An 18,989-nucleotide genomic window follows, 5' to 3' on the forward strand; every position below is an offset into this window, starting at 1 on the left:
GGATCTCGGTGGAGTCTTTCTGCATCCACTCCAACTTTTCCTGTATATTCCATCAGCAGTGGAAAAGTCCGATGAAGGACCTTATTACTAGCGGAAGCTGGAGGGTCCAAAATTCGACGTGATGCTTTGTACACGTTCTAGCCATGTTCTAGCCTCGAGGCCGCCTCGATCATAACCAATCCGCGTGGCTGTTGCCATAGAGGCTATTCGGATTACTTACGTACAACATGTATTCATGCAAAGCTTCCACAGCTCCATACAGGAATTTCGTACTCAATGTCGATGTTACCAATAACTTACTGAGGAAGGTTATAAAATCCCTTTCCTCACAGGCAATCTTTTTGCCCTGCCCCATCTTCGTTCCTGCACTCTTTGCAGCATCATGAGGTGGATAACTGTTCTGGCATACATATGCCTGCTTGCTACTTTTGTAGCAGCACAAGGCATACAAGAAAATGTTGACCAGAAACATCCCCACAACAGTGACCAGAACGACAACCCAGACAACACTGTGTCTGACAATACTTCAGCCGTCATTACCTCCTACGCCACTGGTACCTACGTTGTTACGTCCTGGAGAGATGATCAGCCGGCTCAGACCAACATGCCTCCGCTGGTGAAAGGGTCGGATGGAAACATCGAGACAGAGGGCAGTAAAGGCAATGGTAACGACAACGGGAAACACAAGAATTTAGGCAGAGGAAAGGGCAAAGGCAAGGACAAGGACAAGGACAAAAAGTCCTCTACAACGTCCAAAACCACCACCAAAGCCACGACAACCACTAAGCCCAAGACGACCACCAAGGCCACGAACACCAAGGCCGCGACTACCACCAAGACTTCAAAGACATCCAAGGCTTCAACGACGTCCAAGTCCTCGTCTGCCTCATCCAAGTCAGCATCCATGACAAAGCCTAACCTAACTACGACGTCCAAATCCGCCTCGTCATTGATGCCGTCGTCCACACCCAGGCCCACATCGTCCATGTCGTCGTCCAGGCCCCTGATCCCAACTGCATCTACGTCCTGCGCCCGAAACATAGTTTCGATGGTCACAGTGTTCTGTGAGCCGATGGCGACCAGCATGGCTCGGACCAGCTCCCACAGTATGTTTGGTGCCGGCCCCGGCTCCTCCGGCATGGCCTGCTCGCCGACCACCGTGTTCACCACCGGGTGCCTTGCCACGGGCACCACAACAACTATCATGGGAACACCCACTCCCAGCGTTAAATCGTTGTGCTCATACGAGGGCTGTAAGGCAAATCCCGAATGCGCTATTGGAGGATTCGCAAAGATGGTGACGGTGCAGCAAGTCACCTGCAAGGATATTCCTGTGGGATACGTGGACGAGCTACCCACGAAGGAATCAGGCTCCGTTGTGAGAATCTTCAACGGGAAGATGGTAAATAGGGTTCCAAAAGATGGTGGGCTCGCCAGTAAGCGGGTCAAGCGCGCGCGGCCAACAAGGGCAAAGCCACTTCGCCCAATCGATCTCGAGACAATTGATCCCACTGACTTGAAGAACGAAGCGGGGAAGGTGTACGAGGAAATGAAATCTGGCGGTCCCCGTGGAAATCCCTGGTTTGAGAAGAGCGGGGGTGTTAGCGGTAGATGGATCGAGTTCCTAAAGTACCCTCATGATAAACATGCAGTGGGAATTAGGGACCTCTCGGGATGTACTGTGATAACGATTATTACGTCAAAGGGAGTGTATATGGCACACATCTGGGAGACTTTCTTTGCTGATGAACAGTCCGTACCAGTTGACGTGGATGAGTTTGATCGGACTGTCATTGAGCCCCTGATAAGCGGTGGACATCCTGGAGTCGGCGCTCTCCTGGGTCTGATTGGAACTGACCAAGGCCCGGGACACCTGCATCATTCAAAAGAGCCCACCATAGTTGTGATCACGCCTCATGACTACGATGACCACGGCAAGGTATTCCGGTACCAATCCCATGCCAAACGGCTAGCAGACAGGCTGGGGAGAGTGATCTACCCGAACGGATACCCAGACCTCATCGTGGACGAATACCGAGACAAGAAGAAACCATTGATAGCGGGCTATGATCCAAATGCTCGGTTGAGCGAGGTGGAAAAGGTGCAAATCCCCCGCTGGCACAGGAAAATGTTTAGGAAAATCGCTTTAGAGGTAACGAGGAGGAATGAACTGATCGGCGAAAAAAAAAAGGCCGGGGGCCGCACCTAATACAGAGCGAACGAAGCTGTTCTTTCGCGGTACTTGGCGGCTATGGGTTGGTCCTACGATCTCCCTTGAACAAGATTTTTGGGATGAGGAAAGTTGGTACGATAAATGGATTGAGAAGAGAGAGAAGCGAGGTGAGCTCAAGGCCGAAGAAGAAGAAGAAGACATCGACCCATGCCTGTACTGGGATGCGCCACCAGCCTCGTGGAGCGGCAGTTTTGCCCCGGCCAGCACCAGCAGGGCTCTCATCAACACCAGCACGACCCCATTTGGCACCAGCACGACGCCCACACCTACCCCCACCGGACTGTGTTCATATGAAGCATGCTCTAACGATTCAGAATGTACTTTGGAAGATGGAGCCACGGGATTCGTGTCAACAGGGCCCGTGGACTGCTCGGACGTCCCGATTGAAGACGTGGATCACCTACCCGATGAGATAGAGGGGTCTGAGGTAGTGATGCTGGGGGGAGACCCGGTCAACTCAAATCATCTGACAAAACGCGGAAATACACGCATTGAGGAGAAACCTCTCAGGGATCTTGACCATCTCACGGAAGAAGAGAAACCAGAGGCATATCGATTAGAGGTAGTCAGGGCGATAAATAGACTTACGACTCATAATGGATGGGTGGCAACGTCTCTCCGCATCACTGCAAAATGGGTTCCGTTGCCGCAATTTTCTCACGACAAAATGACTACCGGATTGAGGAGCCTTAGGGGGTGCACTGCAGTCATGAGTATCACAGGGGATGGGGTGTATGTCGCCCATATCTGGCAAGTACATTATTTCACGAAGGTTGGCACCGCTGATGCGATATCCATTCCTGATTTTCTGGAGAGGACCGTCGCCCCCCTCGCGGGTAACTCCGAAGAATCAGAGCCTTCTGTTCAGGATACAATTCGGTCGCTAATCGGAACTGACGATGACCCTGGGGTACTGCACCACACGCGGGAGCCGCATGTCTTCGTGATTACTCCTTGGGCAGATGGCCAAGTTGGACAAGCTTACGAATACCCAGAACACGCCCGGTATTTAGCCAACGCTCTTGGCGAATTAATCTACCCAGACGGATACCCGAAAGAAGAGTTGAGGCCTATAATCAAAGCCTATGACCGAGCGCTGCGAAGTACCGGGCATCGGGGCACTCCCCATGGAAAGGTTATTCTTGAGATGACCAGGAGAAATGCGGCAAAGCGCTTGAGAATCGATCGCCGGGTTCGGGTGCATTTCACGGGATTATGGCGGTTGTGGGTTGGTGCGGAGCGCGTGGCGGACGTCCATTTCTGGAAGCGAGATAACTGGATATTGACTCGGTATGATACTGATGGTCTTGGCGAACAGCCAATAATCAAAAGAGGTGACGCAGAGGCCGAAGAGAATTCTGTGGATGCGTGCCCATATTGGACGCTGCCCCCAGAGTCAGCGATAAGTTCATCAAGCCTGTTGCCAACCGAGATGATGTCCCCGACCACGGGGCCAAAGGAAACCCCCCCAAGGACCCTTCTCACGACAACAAAGGACTCCAAAATCACCACCAAGTGAAGCGAAACCAAACCAGCAGGGCTGAGAGGTTAGGGGTTCCACTTTGCGTACAGGAAAGTCGGACGACTCGCACACCGAGGAGGAAGGGTGTTGTTCATTCAAACTTCCTATATCTCGGTACGAGCTCTCATATTCGCTGGTTGGCAGTACGATCTGTGATGTGTTTTGTCGTTCTTTTTTTTTGTTCAAGTCCCATCATTGCCTGCCTAGTGTTCAGTAAGCCTCAGCTAATCTTGGAATGGCATGACAATTTTACCTACGTTGATCCAACTAGTAGAACACCTGTGAGTTTCGTCGTCGTTGCGGGCGCCGCCGAAAGAGCTGAGTTAGGGCAACCTTTTTTTTTTTTTTTTTTTTTTTTTTGGCTCCACCATCGAACACCGATGAACAACACGACCCAGTTCTCGCGGAATACTAGTAGAGAAGACAAGGAACCCTGGAAAGGAAAATTTGGTACTGACGAGTGGTAGCCCAGAGAATCGAATTCCAGTCTGAGAGCCTCGCAGGCACTGCGTGAATCTTGCCCAATCGTGGTCTTTCGTGCAGGAGGATCGTCTGCAGACAAAGAAACTCGATCAGATGGGCCGGTTTGAGTTCAATCACGCTGCAGTACTGGCGTCACCAGTCTTGAATCGGGTATTGACTGAATGAGAGACAGTTAGTTAATGGGACTTTCGTATTATTAACACATTGGTGGGCGTGGGAGTGAATACCACGCTCCCCCATAGTTTTAGACTCACTCGGGCCAATGTGGGAAATCAATATAACCAAGAATAGAACTGGACCAAACAGGTGAGTTAGTTCACTGAATATCACTTCGCTAGACTCGTGAACTTATTTATTTCAGCATCAAGGGCGATACCCAAGAGATTTCACACTTGCTGTCGCAGCATCATCCAAGAATGGCACGACAAAACAGAGACACTAACGAAGACCCTACCACGGTCATATCCAAGCTCCAAGGACTCGTTCCCAGACTAGGTAATGATGAAGACCTCGAGGCAAAGAAGGAGTGTCTTCAGTTGACCAAGACACTCACGGCCCAGTTGGAGCCGCCGGAGCTTACAGCAATCGAAATGGCATTTTCAGTACTTTTCCGAATTCCCTAGCTTGTCCATGACCCGACATTTACTAAACCCGTCTCTTTTCTACAGCCTATAATTTCCACCAGCGTCCGACTTGCCGTGGATACGAACTTGTTTCAGCATGCTGTTCGTGACGGGCCTGTTACGTCTGCAAGGCTGGCCGCCTTGTCCGGTGCTGAGGAGCTGCTTATTGGTATGCAGGCTGATTTAGTTTCCCCTGATTGCTCTGCTGAAGAAGGCAAATATGACTGATACTTGATACTCAAGTACGGATCCTGCGAGCCGCATCGTCAGTGCACTTCGTTGAAGAAACCGCCGCGAACACCTGGAAGGCCACGCGTATCACCGAGGCCATGGCAAGGAGAGAAATAGCAGCTTGTCACAGGATGGTTTTAGTTCCGCAAACCCCAAATTCAGCTCAGTATTGTTGTCTATTTGTCCCGCTGGCTAACACCATACTGTCTAGCTCGCAACTGGTCGCCAGAGCCATGCAAAGCGCCCCGGACTTCTTCCGCCAAAGGGGCCACTATCATTGCCCTACCGACCCGAAGGACGGCCTGGTACAATTTGCCTTTGACACTAAGCAAACGACATTCGATTATATGGCCTCTGATCCATCTATGCTCGCAGACTTCAACACTACTATGTTGGCTGCATCGGGTGGGCGCAGGAAATGGACGGAGTGGTACCCTGTGCAAAGCCGATTACTGGACGGGGCAACGGCAGATACGGTATTGATGGTGGACGTTGGTGGAGGAGATGGCCATGATATAGTGGACTTCCATGGCAAGTTCCCTAATTCTGGTAGACTGGTGCTGGAGGACTTGGGGGCAGTCACCGAGGGGATTGGAGAGTTTGATAGGCCGATTGAGAAGGTTTCGTATGATTTCTTCACTGAGCAGCCGATTAAAGGCCAGTGTTTCATCCTGACATTGTCGAAGGCAAAAAGAGCTAACAATTGTATAGGCGCGAGGGTGTACTTCTACCACCACATTTTCCACGACTGGTCTGACGAGTATTGTCACAAGATTCTACGGAGAGTCGCAGAAGCAATGACTCCGGGATATTCAAAGCTTCTGATTAGTGAGATGCTTGTACCTGAGCAAGGAGCGTCGACGTACCAGGCACAGTCTGACATTGCAATGATGGCTTTCAGCGGCGGGATGGAACGTACAAAGTCGCAGTGGCGTACACTTCTTGAGACAGCTGGATTTCAGATAGTTGGGTTCTGGGAGCCAAGTGGCGAGGGCGATGCGATTATCGAAGTTGTGATATGAACGTTGGTATAACCTGAGTATAAGTCGATCATCGACAGACTTCCCGATTGGGACACATGATGCATATTCATAAAAAGCATAAAAAGTATCGATCAACCTTCATTCCGATGACAACATCGTCCATTCCATTCCAGCTTCTCCTTTGCATCCCTTGCTCACAACATCCCCGGCCTCTTTTATCGCTATCTGCCGTCTCTGTTTATCCATTAACCACCATGGCCGAGACGCACTTCCCCAAGTCATACGGGGACGAGAACATCGGCCTCCACCCCATCCCGCGCGAGATAGACAGGCAAGCAACGAGCTCAACAGGGCCGCCCCAGCACGCATGGTACGATCCACGCGGGTGGTCGCTGCGCAAGAAACTGATTGCTGGGATTATCTGCGTCGCAGCCATCATCGGTATTATTGTCGGCGCCGTCGAGGGCTCAAAAGCACGCCGGTATCCGGATTATGCGCCGCTAGATTACCATCTCGTCGATAATTATTCGGGGCCTTCGTTCTTTGATCAGTTTGATTATTTTTCAGATGAGGACCCGACGAACGGGTTTGTTCAGTATGTGTTGCGACCGTTGTTTACTCTGCTGTATCTTGTTTACTTCCTACTAACAACTCTGCAGATATGTCGATAGAATCGCAGCACAGCAACTAAACCTTACCTTTGCTACTGAATCATCGGCAATACTTAGAGTTGACTCAACGACAAAGGACGTCATCAAGGGTCGGAACTCTGTTCGCATAGAGTCTAAGAAATCCTACGATACCGGCCTTTTCATCTTTGATATCATCCACACTCCATACGGGTGCGGCACCTGGCCAGCCCTCTGGCTAACAGATGGCTACAACTGGCCAGATAATGGGGAGATCGATGTGCTGGAGACAACCAATAACGGAACTGATGGGAACGCAATCACCCTGCACACAACTTCGGGGTGTAATATGGATGTGCGACGCAAGCAAACAGGCGACGCGACATACAAGACCTGCGATAATAGCACGAATGCAAACGCCGGATGTGGTGTTCAGGGATCTACAGCGAGTTATGGGCAGGAGTTGAATGACAACGGCGGTGGTGTACGTCTCTCTATTTTGAAATTTATCAGCTGCTACTAACAAGGTTACCAGATTTACGCCCTTGAACTGCGCCAGGCAGGTATAAGAGGGTGGTTTTTCCCTCGGGATGAGATCCCATCCGATATAGGGAATGGGAGCAATTCTCCGGACCCGTCAAGCTGGGGGACGGCATTGGCAGATTTCCCCAACACGAACTGCGATATTCCATCTCATTTTAAGAACCAGAGCATCATTGCGAATATCGACCTTTGCGGTTCCTGGGGTGGCAGTCCTGATGTGTATACGGACCAGTGGGGCTGCCCTGGCGACTGTCCGGTTTATGTGGCGAAGAATCCGGAAAGCTTTAAGCAGGCGTATTGGGAGTTTGGCGAGTTTAATGTCTACCAAGCGAACTGATTTAGTGACTCTATTCTGCTGTCTGTTGGAAAATCCGTTGTCTTTCGGAATTCGAGGTGTTGGTTGGATACCCTGGCTTTTGTACGATACATAGATACCTTAATGTTTAGTATGTGGACTGCAAATGAATCAATAACCAATTTTGTCTGTTTTTGGTGATTCTATAATTATGACCGTTGCTGAAACAATCTGGTATAAAGGGAGTTGTTTGTTCTTTGTTGCTTTCGCTTTGTTGAGATTCCCACAGCTTGTCTTGTATACCAGGCACTCTGTCCATTGTGTACACCTCTCGTTAATCAACCTCAGCTCCATTTCTCATGTCGCGAAGAATCATCCCTCGTATCCTCGAGCCACCTATACAGCTACAATGGCTGCAAACGCCCCTTTCCCCGCTGCCAACTACCCCCCGATGAAACCACCCTTCAGACGACAGAAACCGATGAAAGTCCTCGCTTTAGGAATGTCTCGAACAGGAACCTTATGTAGATAAACCCTCGAATTTCTCAACTATTGGCGGATGTACTAACCATGTCCAGCCCTCTGCACCGCTCTCAACGAACTCGGATACACCTGCTACCATATGACCGAGTGCTGCCTGGATTTCCGCAACGACTCGCTACTATACTGGAATAAAGCTATCAATTTGAAGTGCCTTGGATATGGGAAGGTACTGAGGAGGAGACACTTTGATCTCATGCTTTGGCGGTACGATGTATGATTTCACCAACTACCCACCCTCATAGATATCCTACCTAGCCCTAGGCCTTGGATGCTTGCTGCATGCTGCATCGTGCATATGGAGTCATGGACTAACTGAGTATTAGGCCGTCACCGACTTCCCCTGTACGCTTTTCGTCGAAGAACTGATGGATGTATATCCGGATGCGAAGATAATCCTGACAACGCGCGATCCAGAAAGCTGGGTCCCATTCATGCAGCGCAGTCTGTATGCCATTCTCAGGATGAAGCGATTGAAGCTTCTGGCATTGTTTGATTGGGTACGTACTTACAGATATACCTACCACAGACCACCCTAGCCGACTCCAACATAATAATACTTGTATACGTGCTGATGCTAGTTAATGGATGATCACTAGAAATATACCCGCCCAGCCCTAAAACTCATCCGCTCCGCACTCACCGTCTGGACAGACGGGGTCCCAAAGGACCTAGACCGTCTCGTAGCCGGATATGTCGCGCACAACGCACATGTGCGAGGCGCCGCACTGCAGCGCGGAAGAGAGGTATTCGAGTTCTCGGTGAAAGATGGATGGAGGCCGCTGTGTGATTTTCTGGGTAAAGAGGTTCCGGCAACGCCATTCCCCAGGGTGAACGAGGGGAATTTCATTGCGCAGTATCTGAAACTGATGTTTTGGAAGAGGGTTGTAGAGCTGGGCATGCCGGTTTTGTTGGCAGTTGGAGTGTTTTGGGTTGTTAGTGAGGTGTTTTGGTGGTGGACCCTGCCTTTGCAGTAGGTTTTATATAGATACTCCTAGTACTATAGTTATAACATCTGAATTTACTCAAGATTGACATCTTCTATTCCAGTGCATGATGTTAAGGGATACAAAATCGGAACCTCGTCCTAAAAGCCCACCCCCTAAAAACACCCCTCGAAACCGCAAAAGCCATATCCCTGCAGGCAGTAGTTGATTGTCAATATATTGACCGTGCTCTCATCATTCGGCGCATGGTATAATAAAGCATAGATCTGTGGATGGTTAGTCCTTCAAATGCTCGTCCTTCCTAGGATAGGGCTCTTCGGCACCCTCCCACCAAGGAACCCTCAATTTGATTTGTGCCACAGCTCGGAGGGTCATCAGCTTCATGTATGGATATCACACCTGCTTCGCAATCCCTACTCCCAGAGATGTTTGTTATCGTCCATCGCTGGAGACCTGAATATGAAAAAAGCAAGTGCCAGTTGCCATCCAGGACGATATCAGACACTGGTGTGATCTGAACATCCAATTTCGGAGAGTAATGGCGATGGCATCTCTCTGTGAATTGGTTGTTTGTTTCACAGGAGCGCAGTTGTGATAGGCAAATCCCATCATTCAGTCCGATCATCAACTGGGCTGGCACTATCAAATGCTGTGTAAGTGATCATACTGATCAGAGACATAAATCACATCATAACCCAGTCTCTATAGATAAATGTTACCAATGAGCGGAAGACCTCGGAGTGACTGCTGCATAATATATATATAGAGAAATATTGTCAATATCCAAAGCCAATCTCCTTTTGGATCATGATTCCTGATCCCTCTCCCTCCAGGTTGTCAATTGAGATCCGCATCATGGGGTGGATGTCTCTAGTGGCACGGTTCATTGCCAATTGGTGCTCCCCTCGACTTCTGTAAATACTCCTTGTATGCCCACTCAGGCCCGTATTATTCATACTGGTCTTGTCATGCCGGCTGTCGGTCAGTTGACTGTGCAATATAGTGAACAATTCTCCGAGTTTAACAAATAAGGCAGGGTATGTTGGTAGACTGGCGCAAATGCTTGAAATGCCAAGGTTGATAATGGAGCAGAGTAATTCTCGTGCTAACAAGCAGTGTACATATTAGACAAGTTCCCAAGGCCGCTCTGATCTAATACTTACGTGCATCATCGAGAGATGAGTAGACTATTCGCAATGTCCACGAGCATACTATCGGATGATTAGCATCTTTTGTCGCAGGCCTGGTAAACGAAGGGAATAAAAGGTAGGTACTGACAAAGTACTGAGCAAGAAAGCAGCGGCCATGACTACTCGTTTCCGCAAACTCATATTCAGTCCCACGGCCGCAGCTATCGATATTGCAATAATGACCGTGTCAATACCAACACTCGCCACTCCAAAGACAGCAAAGTGAGCAAAGAACTGGAAGCAATGTCCTCCATTCACGGATTTATCCCAGAAATAATGGATCGGCCTGCAATACGATATAGTGGTTATAACCCCAGCCACAAACCATAGAAGACAGAGAGCAATGGTGATCTGGATTGTACGACGGAAGTACTGCACGGAAAACAGACGACAGTAGAGGAAGCACACCGACAGCTTTATCGGGGTGGCAGTAATAATGTATAGAGGGCTAGAGGCGTATAGTGACTGCATGTACTGGATGTATTTTCGATGGGTATCGCGGCCGTCATGATCGACCTGTCCACCTCCCAACGTGTAAACACATACTACGGCGTTGGCGCAGTAGCCAAAGTAAGATATTGTACCCAGAATGATGAGCCAGTCGTCTATCCCAAGGGGTACGTGTTTGATCCGCCTTGCTCCAACACGCAGTCCCACTGCCAGTCCGGACAATGATAAGCCCAAAACCGTTACTGCGAGTATGGCGCTGCCGATGCCGTTGTAATCTGTAGATGGGGAGCGTGTTGCGAGCATGTTGCGGGGCAGAAACTGCAAGTATGCGACTGCTATGAGCTATGGGCTATTTGCTGGTGGATCCATAATTGAAGGCATTCTCGCGCGGATATTGACGCGTTAATAAATATTGGAATTTCAGATGTGATATCTGAAATGAGACCACGTCTGATCGCAGGCTTGTGTTCCCAGACGATGTGGTGCTGCAGCGTCGGACTCGATCAGGACCTACCAGATATCATCACTTCTGGTGAACCTGCATATTTTATTCTCAGCGGGAATTCGCGATTCATGATAATGCCCGGCGATCAGGGGTTAAAGGCAAGTGGTTCTGCAGGCGCAGGTCAACAACAACGCTGATATTATTCTCCCATAAACCACCAGATTGAGAGATATTGAGAGATACTTGCCCGATCTTAGGGCTGGCAGTTGGTGGTGGTAAGAGTGGAGATCCCAGGGGAACGCGCCAGTAAGAGCAGACGAGCAAATGAGCACAACCGGAGCGCCGATGATGCCACCGATAAGACGCTGAAAAGTGAAAACTGTTCTCGGGCGATAACAACCACCCCGCCATCCGCCGTCTTTCCCCATTCGGAGCCCGACTTCCACCGTCTTTCCTTCATATATCGGCCAATTTCAACCGTGGTTCATTCTGGAGAGACTCTCAAGGAACACTAGAATTGTCGGCAAAATGAGCTACGGAACAACCGCCTCCGCCCATGAAGCGCACCTCGATCTCGAAGGTAGCGATCAGGAACAGGAACACGAACAGGAACAGCCATTGTTGGCCTCCGATCCAGACTCGTGGAAACCGCCCGTAGGCTTCATCTGGATTGAAGTCGGTGCGTCGACAACCACCTCGTCCCATGTTAATTCGCACATCTAACAGTACTGCAGCAATCTTTGCAAATGTCTTCCTCTCTGGTTTCGACGGCACAATCACGGCCTCCACATACGCCCTGATCAGCTCGGAATTCAACGCCGCGAATACCTCCTCCTGGCTCACCACTTCGTACTTGATCACAAGCACCGCGTTTCAGCCTCTGTACGGCCGCTTTTCCGATATCTTCGGCCGTCGCACCTGTTTCTTCACCTCAACGATATCTTTCCTCCTGGGATGTCTCGGGTGCGCTGTTGCGAAAGACGTGATTTTCTTGAATCTCATGCGCGCATTGACTGGTATCGGCGGTGGTGGTTTGATGACAATGGGTATGTATCTTCACAGTGATACTGTCTGCCAGGGGACAAATACTGATGCAACTAATAGCAACGATCATCAACTCCGACATGATCCCCTTCCAGCGCCGTGGAATGTACCAGGCCGCCCAGAACGTCCTTCACGGATTTGGATCCATCTGCGGCGCGTCTCTTGGCGGCTCAATCGCAAATACGATAGGATGGAGATGGTGCTTTCTCCTGCAGGTTCCAGTGTCTATCTTCGCGCTGATCGTTGGACGCATTGTTATCCCCAAAAGAGAAAAGTCGCCCGTTGCAGTCGGACTGAGTGTCTGGAAGCAGGTTGATCTCACTGGCGCCCTTCTTCTTATCCTTGGCCTCTCGGTGCAACTCGTCGGATTAAGTCTTGGGGGCAATGAACTTCCCTGGACTAACATCTGGGTTATTTCGTCGCTAGTTGGGAGTGTCGTTCTGTTGGGAGCATTCCTTCTTGTCGAGGCCAAAACGACCGCGATCCCGGTTATACCTCTGCGAATGCTCCACGGTATTCTTCCTGTTTCGACACAGATCGCGAACGTCTGCGTTGGAATGTCTGCATATGCTGTATGTTCTATTACTCCATCTTCACTGCATCCTCAGTGCCTGACAAGAGAATAGTTCCTGTTCAATCTCCCCCTCTTCTTTCAAGTCGTCCTCCTTGATAGTGCATCCAAGGCTGGCGCTCGCCTGGTCGTCCCCTCCTTCGCAACCCCCGTCGGCGGCCTCGTCTCAGGTATCATCATGTCGCGATACGGGAAGCTGAGCCATCTAATGCGCGTCGGTGCAGGACTGATGTTTGTGGGAAATCTTCTCGTCATGGCATTGCAGTTCTACGATGCCGAGTGGAAGTACTTTGTCTATGTGGTTCCTGCAAATTTGGGTCAAGGCATTGTTTATCCGGCTATTCTGTTTACCTTTTTGGCAGCTTTTGGACACGACGGTATGTGCCAGTTCCCCTGGACCAGTTATGGTAAGATGGTAACTAACTGTGTTATAGATCATGCAGTCTCCGCCTCGACCGTCTACCTCATCCGCTCGCTTGGAACAGTCTACGGCGTCGCCATAACGTCGACAATTGTACAAAATGAACTTGTGCGCTCATTGCCTGGGGCATTGCGCGGAGTACCGAATAAATGGAAAGTACCACTCCTCCCGTCTCTCCAACCATGCACCTCATCTCATCTCTCCACCTCTCTTCTCCCTCCTTAGTCACGTATACCCCTGTTCCACCCATATATTTTAATGTAACAACCCGCTCACCATCCATCTTTTCGCCCTAAAAATAGGTAATTGATGAGATCCGCCACTCCGTTAGTGCAATCTACGACCTCGACCCGGAGGTCCAACTCGCAGCAAGGGAGGTATACTATGGTGGCATTCGCATGGCGTTTGCCGCTAGCGCTGCGTTTGGCTGCGTTGCGACACTGGCAGCGATGTTCGCGAGGGGCCGCGGGTTGAAGAGAGCAGAGAATTGATTTTCTCCCTCTCTCCTCGCCCACCTCGCTGTTGATGGAACTAGCGACGCTGGGGTTAAAATTGGTGCATATGATGCAGAGAACCAGGACTTATACATGGGAATGTTGAAGTACAGCGTAGTAGGTATTTGGTAAGTGGATCTAGGCAGTGGAAAGGGAAGAAAAGTGGAAGTGGTCTTTTAGACGTCAGATGGTGAATAGTTAGTATTGGGCTAGAATTGATAGACTGGATCGGTGATTTGAATAAGATTGCCTTGTGCCCATCTTAAGAAGTGTTTCGATACTGGGGCTCCCCATCCACGGCTCTGTGGGTGTGGAGATTTATCCGATTGCAAGGAAAAGGACCGGTGGATGTTCGAAAGCTCCTCAGGTTGCGGATTAGATTCTACGACCTGTACGGGATATACATACCGGAGTTCTGTAAATGCATAGCAAGGTTCAATCCATATCGCAGCCCTCATTATATACTTCCCCGGCATATGATATGCCCCTGTCGACCGGATAATCGCCGACCCGCCGCCCAATAGCCGATGCGGGGAGACCGGGCTTTGTCGGCAATGGAAACATCCCAATTTGGATGCCCCGCAACCCTCCTCTAGATATATAGCACTCGCCCCTCCATCAATTTCCAATCTCTAACCACAATTCAAACCCAAAAAATTAAAAATGGCAGACTCAATCCCCTCCCTCTTCTCTCTCCAGGGCAAGACCGCCCTCATCACTGGCGGGACGCGCGGCATTGGCGCCGCAATGGCAATTGCCCTCGCTGAAGCCGGCGCAGATATTATCCTCGTCCAGGTAGTCATTTCCTCTCCTCTTACTCTTACAACATGACAACTAACCCAGTTGTGACGAAAAAAAGAGAGACGCCTCAAACACCAGCACCCGCGACCACATAACCAACACCCTAAAGCGCAAAGCCACAATCCACACAGCCGAACTCTCCGACCGGTCCTCCGTGAAGTCCATCATCCCCACACTCGTCTCGCAGGGCCACAACCCCACCATCCTGCTAAACTGCGCGGGCATCCAGCGGCGCCACCCGTCGGAGAAATTCCCAGACGAGGACTGGGACGAGGTCCTGAATGTGAACCTCACAAGCGTGTTCACGCTTTGCCGCGAGTTCGGCGCTTATATCCTCTCCCAGCCGGAGGGGTCTTTTGTGAATGGCCGCAAGAAGGGGTCGATTATCAATGTTGCCTCGCTGCTCTCGTATCAGGGTGGGATTACGGTGCCCGCGTATGCGGCGAGTAAGGGTGGTGTTGCGCAGTTGACCAAGGCGTTGAGTAATGAGTGGGTTGGGAAGGGGATTAATGTAAATGCCATTGCGCCGGGGTATATTGATACAGATATGAATGTTGCGTTGATCAATGATAATAACCGCNATGCGGGAATCATGGCGCGCATTCCGGCGGGCAGGTGGGGGAAGCCAGAGGACTTCAAGGGACCGGTTGTCTTTTTGGCCAGCGAGGCGAGTTCGTATGTGAGTGGGGAGTTGGTTACGGTTGACGGAGGGTGGATGGGGAGGTAAAGTGGCCTCTCGAGTTCCTCTGTTTTGCGTCCTGTAAATAGATTGTCGGATTAGGTGTATACATTTTTATTACTACATTGTTTTTTTCTTGTAGGTCTTTCGAATGTTTGGTGTGACTTAATGTACAACCGTACAGTGGGTATACAAGGTTTAACATCTTAGTTGAAGTGACTGCAGCAATGCTCAATCCGACATCAGCCACTCAGGAACCGCATCCTCGTCATCGGGATCTTCTGACAGTAGCGAGCCCTTGTCATCTTCAGAATGCTCAGATATAACCTCCACGGACTGAGTACGCGACTGCGCCTGCGAAGGAGCTCGGGAGAGTATTTCGACACTTGCAGAGGCAGAGTCGTTGACCGACGACGCTACCGTAATTGGCTCTTCGATTGACGTGCCCGGCGCCCCGGGTTCAACAGGAGCGTGGTCTTCGTCAGCTTGTTCGATGGCAGGGCGTTGGTCCGCCATAGATACATCTTGTGTATTGCTAGGCACGACAATAAGACTATATCTGGACTGTGTAGTTGCCCTAGTAGGCCGATTCGGAGCTCTTTCAGGTATTCTTCCGGATACACCTTCATCCTCGGGAACAAACCCGCCAGCAAGATCATCAACGTCATCGTGAGAACGGTTTCCATGGACAACTCCGGGTTGCTCCCGGTGGAGAGGGGAGGCCGTTTCCTCATCAGACTCGGGGAGAAACCCACCGCCCATATCTTCATCTTGAGAAGCATACTTTTCTGCTTCTCCCTTAGGCTGAGGCGGAGTTGCTATTTCGGCATCAGCCTCAGGAAAGAATCCACCGCCCATCTCTTCTGGCTCTTCACTTTTCTCGAGACCGCTCGCTTCGTCATCAGCTTCGCCTTCAACGGCGTAGCCTTTGACTCGCTCGGCAATCCGAAGTTTCAACAGAAAATGCTTCCATGTGCGAAGGACCTGGGTAGACCGTTCCTCAAGCTCATTTCGCACTTTCTCTTCCTCAAGGCATTTCAGGACCTCTTGGACCGCTTCATGGTATTCAACCGCGATTACTACTCCTTGCAGGACGGCTGTGCCATGGCGTCCTTTAAAGTTGAATCCAGTAACAGCATCTGCGTAGTCAATTCCCAAAGTACGTGCAGCATATGCAGCATTCAAGTGCCTTATGTGGACCCCTCCAGGGGGCACCATGCTTGGGACGTAAATATCCAGATTTCCGTAAGCGTTCTTTGGGACCTTCCCCCCGACGACAGGTGGCGGCTTGTACAATTCTGTTTGAAAATGTGCGTATAAAGCTGTTTCCTCGGGCTCTTCCTCATCGTCCAGGCTTATTCCTTTGTTTTTCGCTGATATACGCTTTAAGGCATGCTCGCCCATTTTAATATCCCGACCAAGTCGATACCACTTACTCGCACTTCGAAGGGTGTGGACATCAGACCGGCGATACACCGGTTCTGTCTGTCCCTTAGCTCCTGCCTTCCCAAGGCTAACCTGTCCTGTGACACGTTTCGGAAATATAATCTCATTGCGACGGAGATGCCGCTCTAGCGCGTAGACAGGATGGTCTTTAAAGTCTTGCACGTTCCGTGGCATTGGCTCAGAAGCTGTCTTTGCCGTCAACTCCCCAATTTCAAGTTCATCGCGGTCCTCTAAGAATGGCCTTTCAAAGTACTGAAGCACTCTTTTCCACCACGCTTCGCCATCCTTGGTCGATTCAATGCGGAGTTTGCGAACTTTTGCGTTGAAAGCCTTCGTATAACGTCTTGTAACATCTCTCGCCGAAGCGTCCTCTTCAAATGCAACAACATAACTGAGATGATTATACGGATCAGCTGCGGGTGGCTCAAGCCTATGTGGTTTCGCCAACGTCCTCGTCACCATTGGGTCAATTACTACCCATTTCTGAAAGGCCTCGTTGAATGCCTCTATCCAAAATACCGGATATGATGATTGACTTGGTGCCGGTCCTGGAAGGCATTAGTATTGCTTTGCAAAAGCTCGTTCTACGTACTGGCAGGGAAAGTATTGTGCGGTCTGGTTGGTTTGAATGTGGGCCGACCAAGACGCCTAATAGGGGACGGCTTTGCAGTATCCGACTTTGCTTGTCCATCGGTTAATGATTCAGAATTGTCAGACGATATGACGATCGGTTGAGGCTCCGGCTTCGGCGGGGGTTCCATTGTCCCTGAGAATGACAGCGGCTGGAGAGAGCACACCAGCCTGGCCTCCACCGCAACAGAGCGCAGAAGTGCGCAAAACAACTGAGCACCGAAGTCGCGAGAGCCTTGCAGTGTCTTTGCCTGTTTCTGGAAATCTTCCTTTGAGAGAAATACTTCGGCATCTGACATAATGTCCTCCTATAGCATATCAGTAGTGTCCAGTTGGAGGAGCTGGAAGTATTACTGTTTTCCTCTTCAGAGAATCAGAGTCATAAGCCCAATGAGCACGCCGCATCCCAGGCTTTGTGATCTTGAATCTCTTGGTGAATACATCCCCAGCCTGGTTGAGGCCGTCGAGAAACATAGCTGATCTAGTATGCTGCGCTTTGTTCTCCGGTGGGTTTAGTTGCGCCCTTATATGCTTTGACAATATCTTCTTAAGGGAGTCCTACAACAATTATACACCTGAAAGATCCAAAAGAGGATGGATGCAACGCACCTGTACTTCCTCATCGTTGCACCACAGATTACGCCGCTGAACATGGCCCAGCAAACAGAGCAGATGCGTTTTATGAATATCAAGCCTGAGTTTCTTCTCAGCTGCCGTTACAGGCTTGCGCCGGATGACCCGTCGCGTCCGCTCCTCCTGCTGACCCAGGGTGATCTGAAGCGGCGCGTCATTTGAAACAGAAACAGCACTTGAGGGGCCCGGAAAAGAAGACTGTTGGATATCGACTTCTTCCCATTCCATATCCGATTCTTCTGACTCTGACGGTGAATTATATACAGTCTGCGGCTTCTTAGCCGCACGTTCTTCGATATCCAAGGCATCTTGTGTTTCTCGATCCGCGAGCTGCGCCTGCGCTGACGTCGCTCTGTATCCCGCGGGCTTGAACCGCTTCGCCGGTCTGCTATTATCGGAGGAGCCAGTTTCCCGTGCATCGGCCTCAGCTAGCATCTCTCTGTAGACCTCCGGTATCTCGTCGTCATCTTGTCGTCTGGACCGGCGACTGCTGCGGGGAGCTGCGCGTGTTGCAAAAGGACCGGGGCGCGTCCGGGACGACATCGTGGACCCGATTGCGTCGCAGCATGGAGAACGACGTACCCCGACTTGACTGGCAGCGACACGGAAGACAAGATTGTCGATGGCCTATATCAGAGGCGTTTGTGTTTGTATAATGAAAGATCGAGGACGCGACCTCCAACATAAGTGAGTCAGATCACGTGCATTCTCAATGATGTAATTGTGTCAGTTTCCCAATCGGGCAGTTGCCTGTTTTGTCTTCTACTCAGCCCTGTAAACACCATACGATGTTGAACACGCCATCATTGAAAGCTGTTAAGGGCGTCATTCAGTATCTGGTCATCACTGGAAAATGTTCTAGGATATAGAGGTGTCTATAAGCGAATACACTGGCTCAACCTTATTGTGATGCTTAGTTACTAGGGCTTGTAGTGCCTCTCGGCTGTATTCTGTACAGCCTTCAAATCAAACGTTAAATTCTACCTCTGTATACTCCAACCGGACTCCGTTTGCTTTTTGTGTTTGACTTCATATCTTCCTTTCCGGACTCATGTTTCCGAAATCAACATGCACTTTTCATACCAAGATTATAAAGTCATACCATTGAACTGTACCTCTAGTCCTTCTACTTTATATTCATGTTGCAGGACTTAAC

At 50.2% G+C, this 18,989-nt stretch overlaps 9 protein-coding genes across 9 annotated transcripts; 7 read left to right on the forward strand and 2 right to left on the reverse strand.

Moving 5' to 3' along the window:
* Positions 1-382: 382 nt before the first annotated feature.
* ASPSYDRAFT_1175392 (uncharacterized protein) lies at positions 383-4,077 on the forward strand (the record flags this gene model as incomplete). Its single annotated transcript, XM_040840302.1, has 2 exons — positions 383-2,152; positions 2,226-4,077. 2 exons carry the CDS (start codon positions 383-385, stop codon positions 3,750-3,752), a joined length of 3,297 nt encoding a protein of 1,098 aa, XP_040703760.1. The 3' UTR covers positions 3,753-4,077.
* Positions 4,078-4,654: 577 nt separating this feature from the next.
* ASPSYDRAFT_88847 (uncharacterized protein) lies at positions 4,655-6,114 on the forward strand (the record flags this gene model as incomplete). Its single annotated transcript, XM_040852071.1, has 4 exons — positions 4,655-4,840; positions 4,907-5,030; positions 5,105-5,755; positions 5,804-6,114. The coding sequence occupies 4 exons, from the start codon at positions 4,655-4,657 to the stop codon at positions 6,112-6,114; spliced, it is 1,272 nt and encodes a 423-aa protein (XP_040703761.1).
* A 215-nt stretch (positions 6,115-6,329) lies between these two features.
* ASPSYDRAFT_57449 (glycoside hydrolase family 16 protein) lies at positions 6,330-7,584 on the forward strand (the record flags this gene model as incomplete). Its single annotated transcript, XM_040849370.1, has 3 exons — positions 6,330-6,670; positions 6,735-7,188; positions 7,240-7,584. The coding sequence occupies 3 exons, from the start codon at positions 6,330-6,332 to the stop codon at positions 7,582-7,584; spliced, it is 1,140 nt and encodes a 379-aa protein (XP_040703762.1).
* Positions 7,585-7,951: 367 nt separating this feature from the next.
* On the forward strand, positions 7,952-9,059 carry ASPSYDRAFT_88849 (sulfotransferase family protein; the record flags this gene model as incomplete). The annotated part of the gene is made up of 4 exons (XM_040852072.1): positions 7,952-8,066; positions 8,121-8,296; positions 8,409-8,582; positions 8,682-9,059. 4 exons carry the CDS (start codon positions 7,952-7,954, stop codon positions 9,057-9,059), a joined length of 843 nt encoding a protein of 280 aa, XP_040703763.1.
* A 1,138-nt stretch (positions 9,060-10,197) lies between these two features.
* On the reverse strand, positions 10,198-10,972 carry ASPSYDRAFT_88850 (uncharacterized protein; the record flags this gene model as incomplete). Its single annotated transcript, XM_040852073.1, has 2 exons — positions 10,198-10,240; positions 10,308-10,972. 2 exons carry the CDS (start codon positions 10,970-10,972, stop codon positions 10,198-10,200), a joined length of 708 nt encoding a protein of 235 aa, XP_040703764.1.
* A 151-nt stretch (positions 10,973-11,123) lies between these two features.
* ASPSYDRAFT_44359 (uncharacterized protein) lies at positions 11,124-11,322 on the forward strand. The gene has a single exon (XM_040846837.1). It carries the CDS (start codon positions 11,147-11,149, stop codon positions 11,309-11,311), a length of 165 nt encoding a protein of 54 aa, XP_040703765.1. The 5' UTR covers positions 11,124-11,146; the 3' UTR covers positions 11,312-11,322.
* A 194-nt stretch (positions 11,323-11,516) lies between these two features.
* On the forward strand, positions 11,517-13,641 carry ASPSYDRAFT_78248 (MDR family MFS transporter; the record flags this gene model as incomplete). The annotated part of the gene is made up of 6 exons (XM_040850942.1): positions 11,517-11,793; positions 11,849-12,160; positions 12,219-12,730; positions 12,785-13,106; positions 13,164-13,306; positions 13,453-13,641. Exons 1-6 carry the CDS (start codon positions 11,643-11,645, stop codon positions 13,639-13,641), a joined length of 1,629 nt encoding a protein of 542 aa, XP_040703766.1. The 5' UTR covers positions 11,517-11,642.
* A 666-nt stretch (positions 13,642-14,307) lies between these two features.
* On the forward strand, positions 14,308-15,172 carry ASPSYDRAFT_30780 (putative 2-deoxy-D-gluconate 3-dehydrogenase; the record flags this gene model as incomplete). The annotated part of the gene is made up of 2 exons (XM_040844814.1): positions 14,308-14,439; positions 14,504-15,172. The coding sequence occupies 2 exons, from the start codon at positions 14,308-14,310 to the stop codon at positions 15,170-15,172; spliced, it is 801 nt and encodes a 266-aa protein (XP_040703767.1).
* A 183-nt stretch (positions 15,173-15,355) lies between these two features.
* Positions 15,356-18,376, reverse strand: ASPSYDRAFT_57453 (putative DNA repair protein Rad4; the record flags this gene model as incomplete). The annotated part of the gene is made up of 4 exons (XM_040849371.1): positions 15,356-17,118; positions 17,163-17,508; positions 17,555-17,731; positions 17,810-18,376. The coding sequence occupies 4 exons, from the start codon at positions 18,374-18,376 to the stop codon at positions 15,356-15,358; spliced, it is 2,853 nt and encodes a 950-aa protein (XP_040703768.1).
* Between the last annotated feature and the right edge of the window lie 613 nt (positions 18,377-18,989).

This window comes from Aspergillus sydowii (genome assembly GCF_001890705.1).
Source record: "Aspergillus sydowii CBS 593.65 unplaced genomic scaffold ASPSYscaffold_4, whole genome shotgun sequence".
Lineage (NCBI taxonomy): Eukaryota > Fungi > Ascomycota > Eurotiomycetes > Eurotiales > Aspergillaceae > Aspergillus > Aspergillus sydowii.

Excerpts from the sequence above, each read along its gene's own strand:
- ASPSYDRAFT_44359 (XM_040846837.1), top strand. The coding sequence starts at position 11,147 with ATGTGGTGCTGCAGCGTCGGACTCGATCAGGACCTACCAGATATCATC.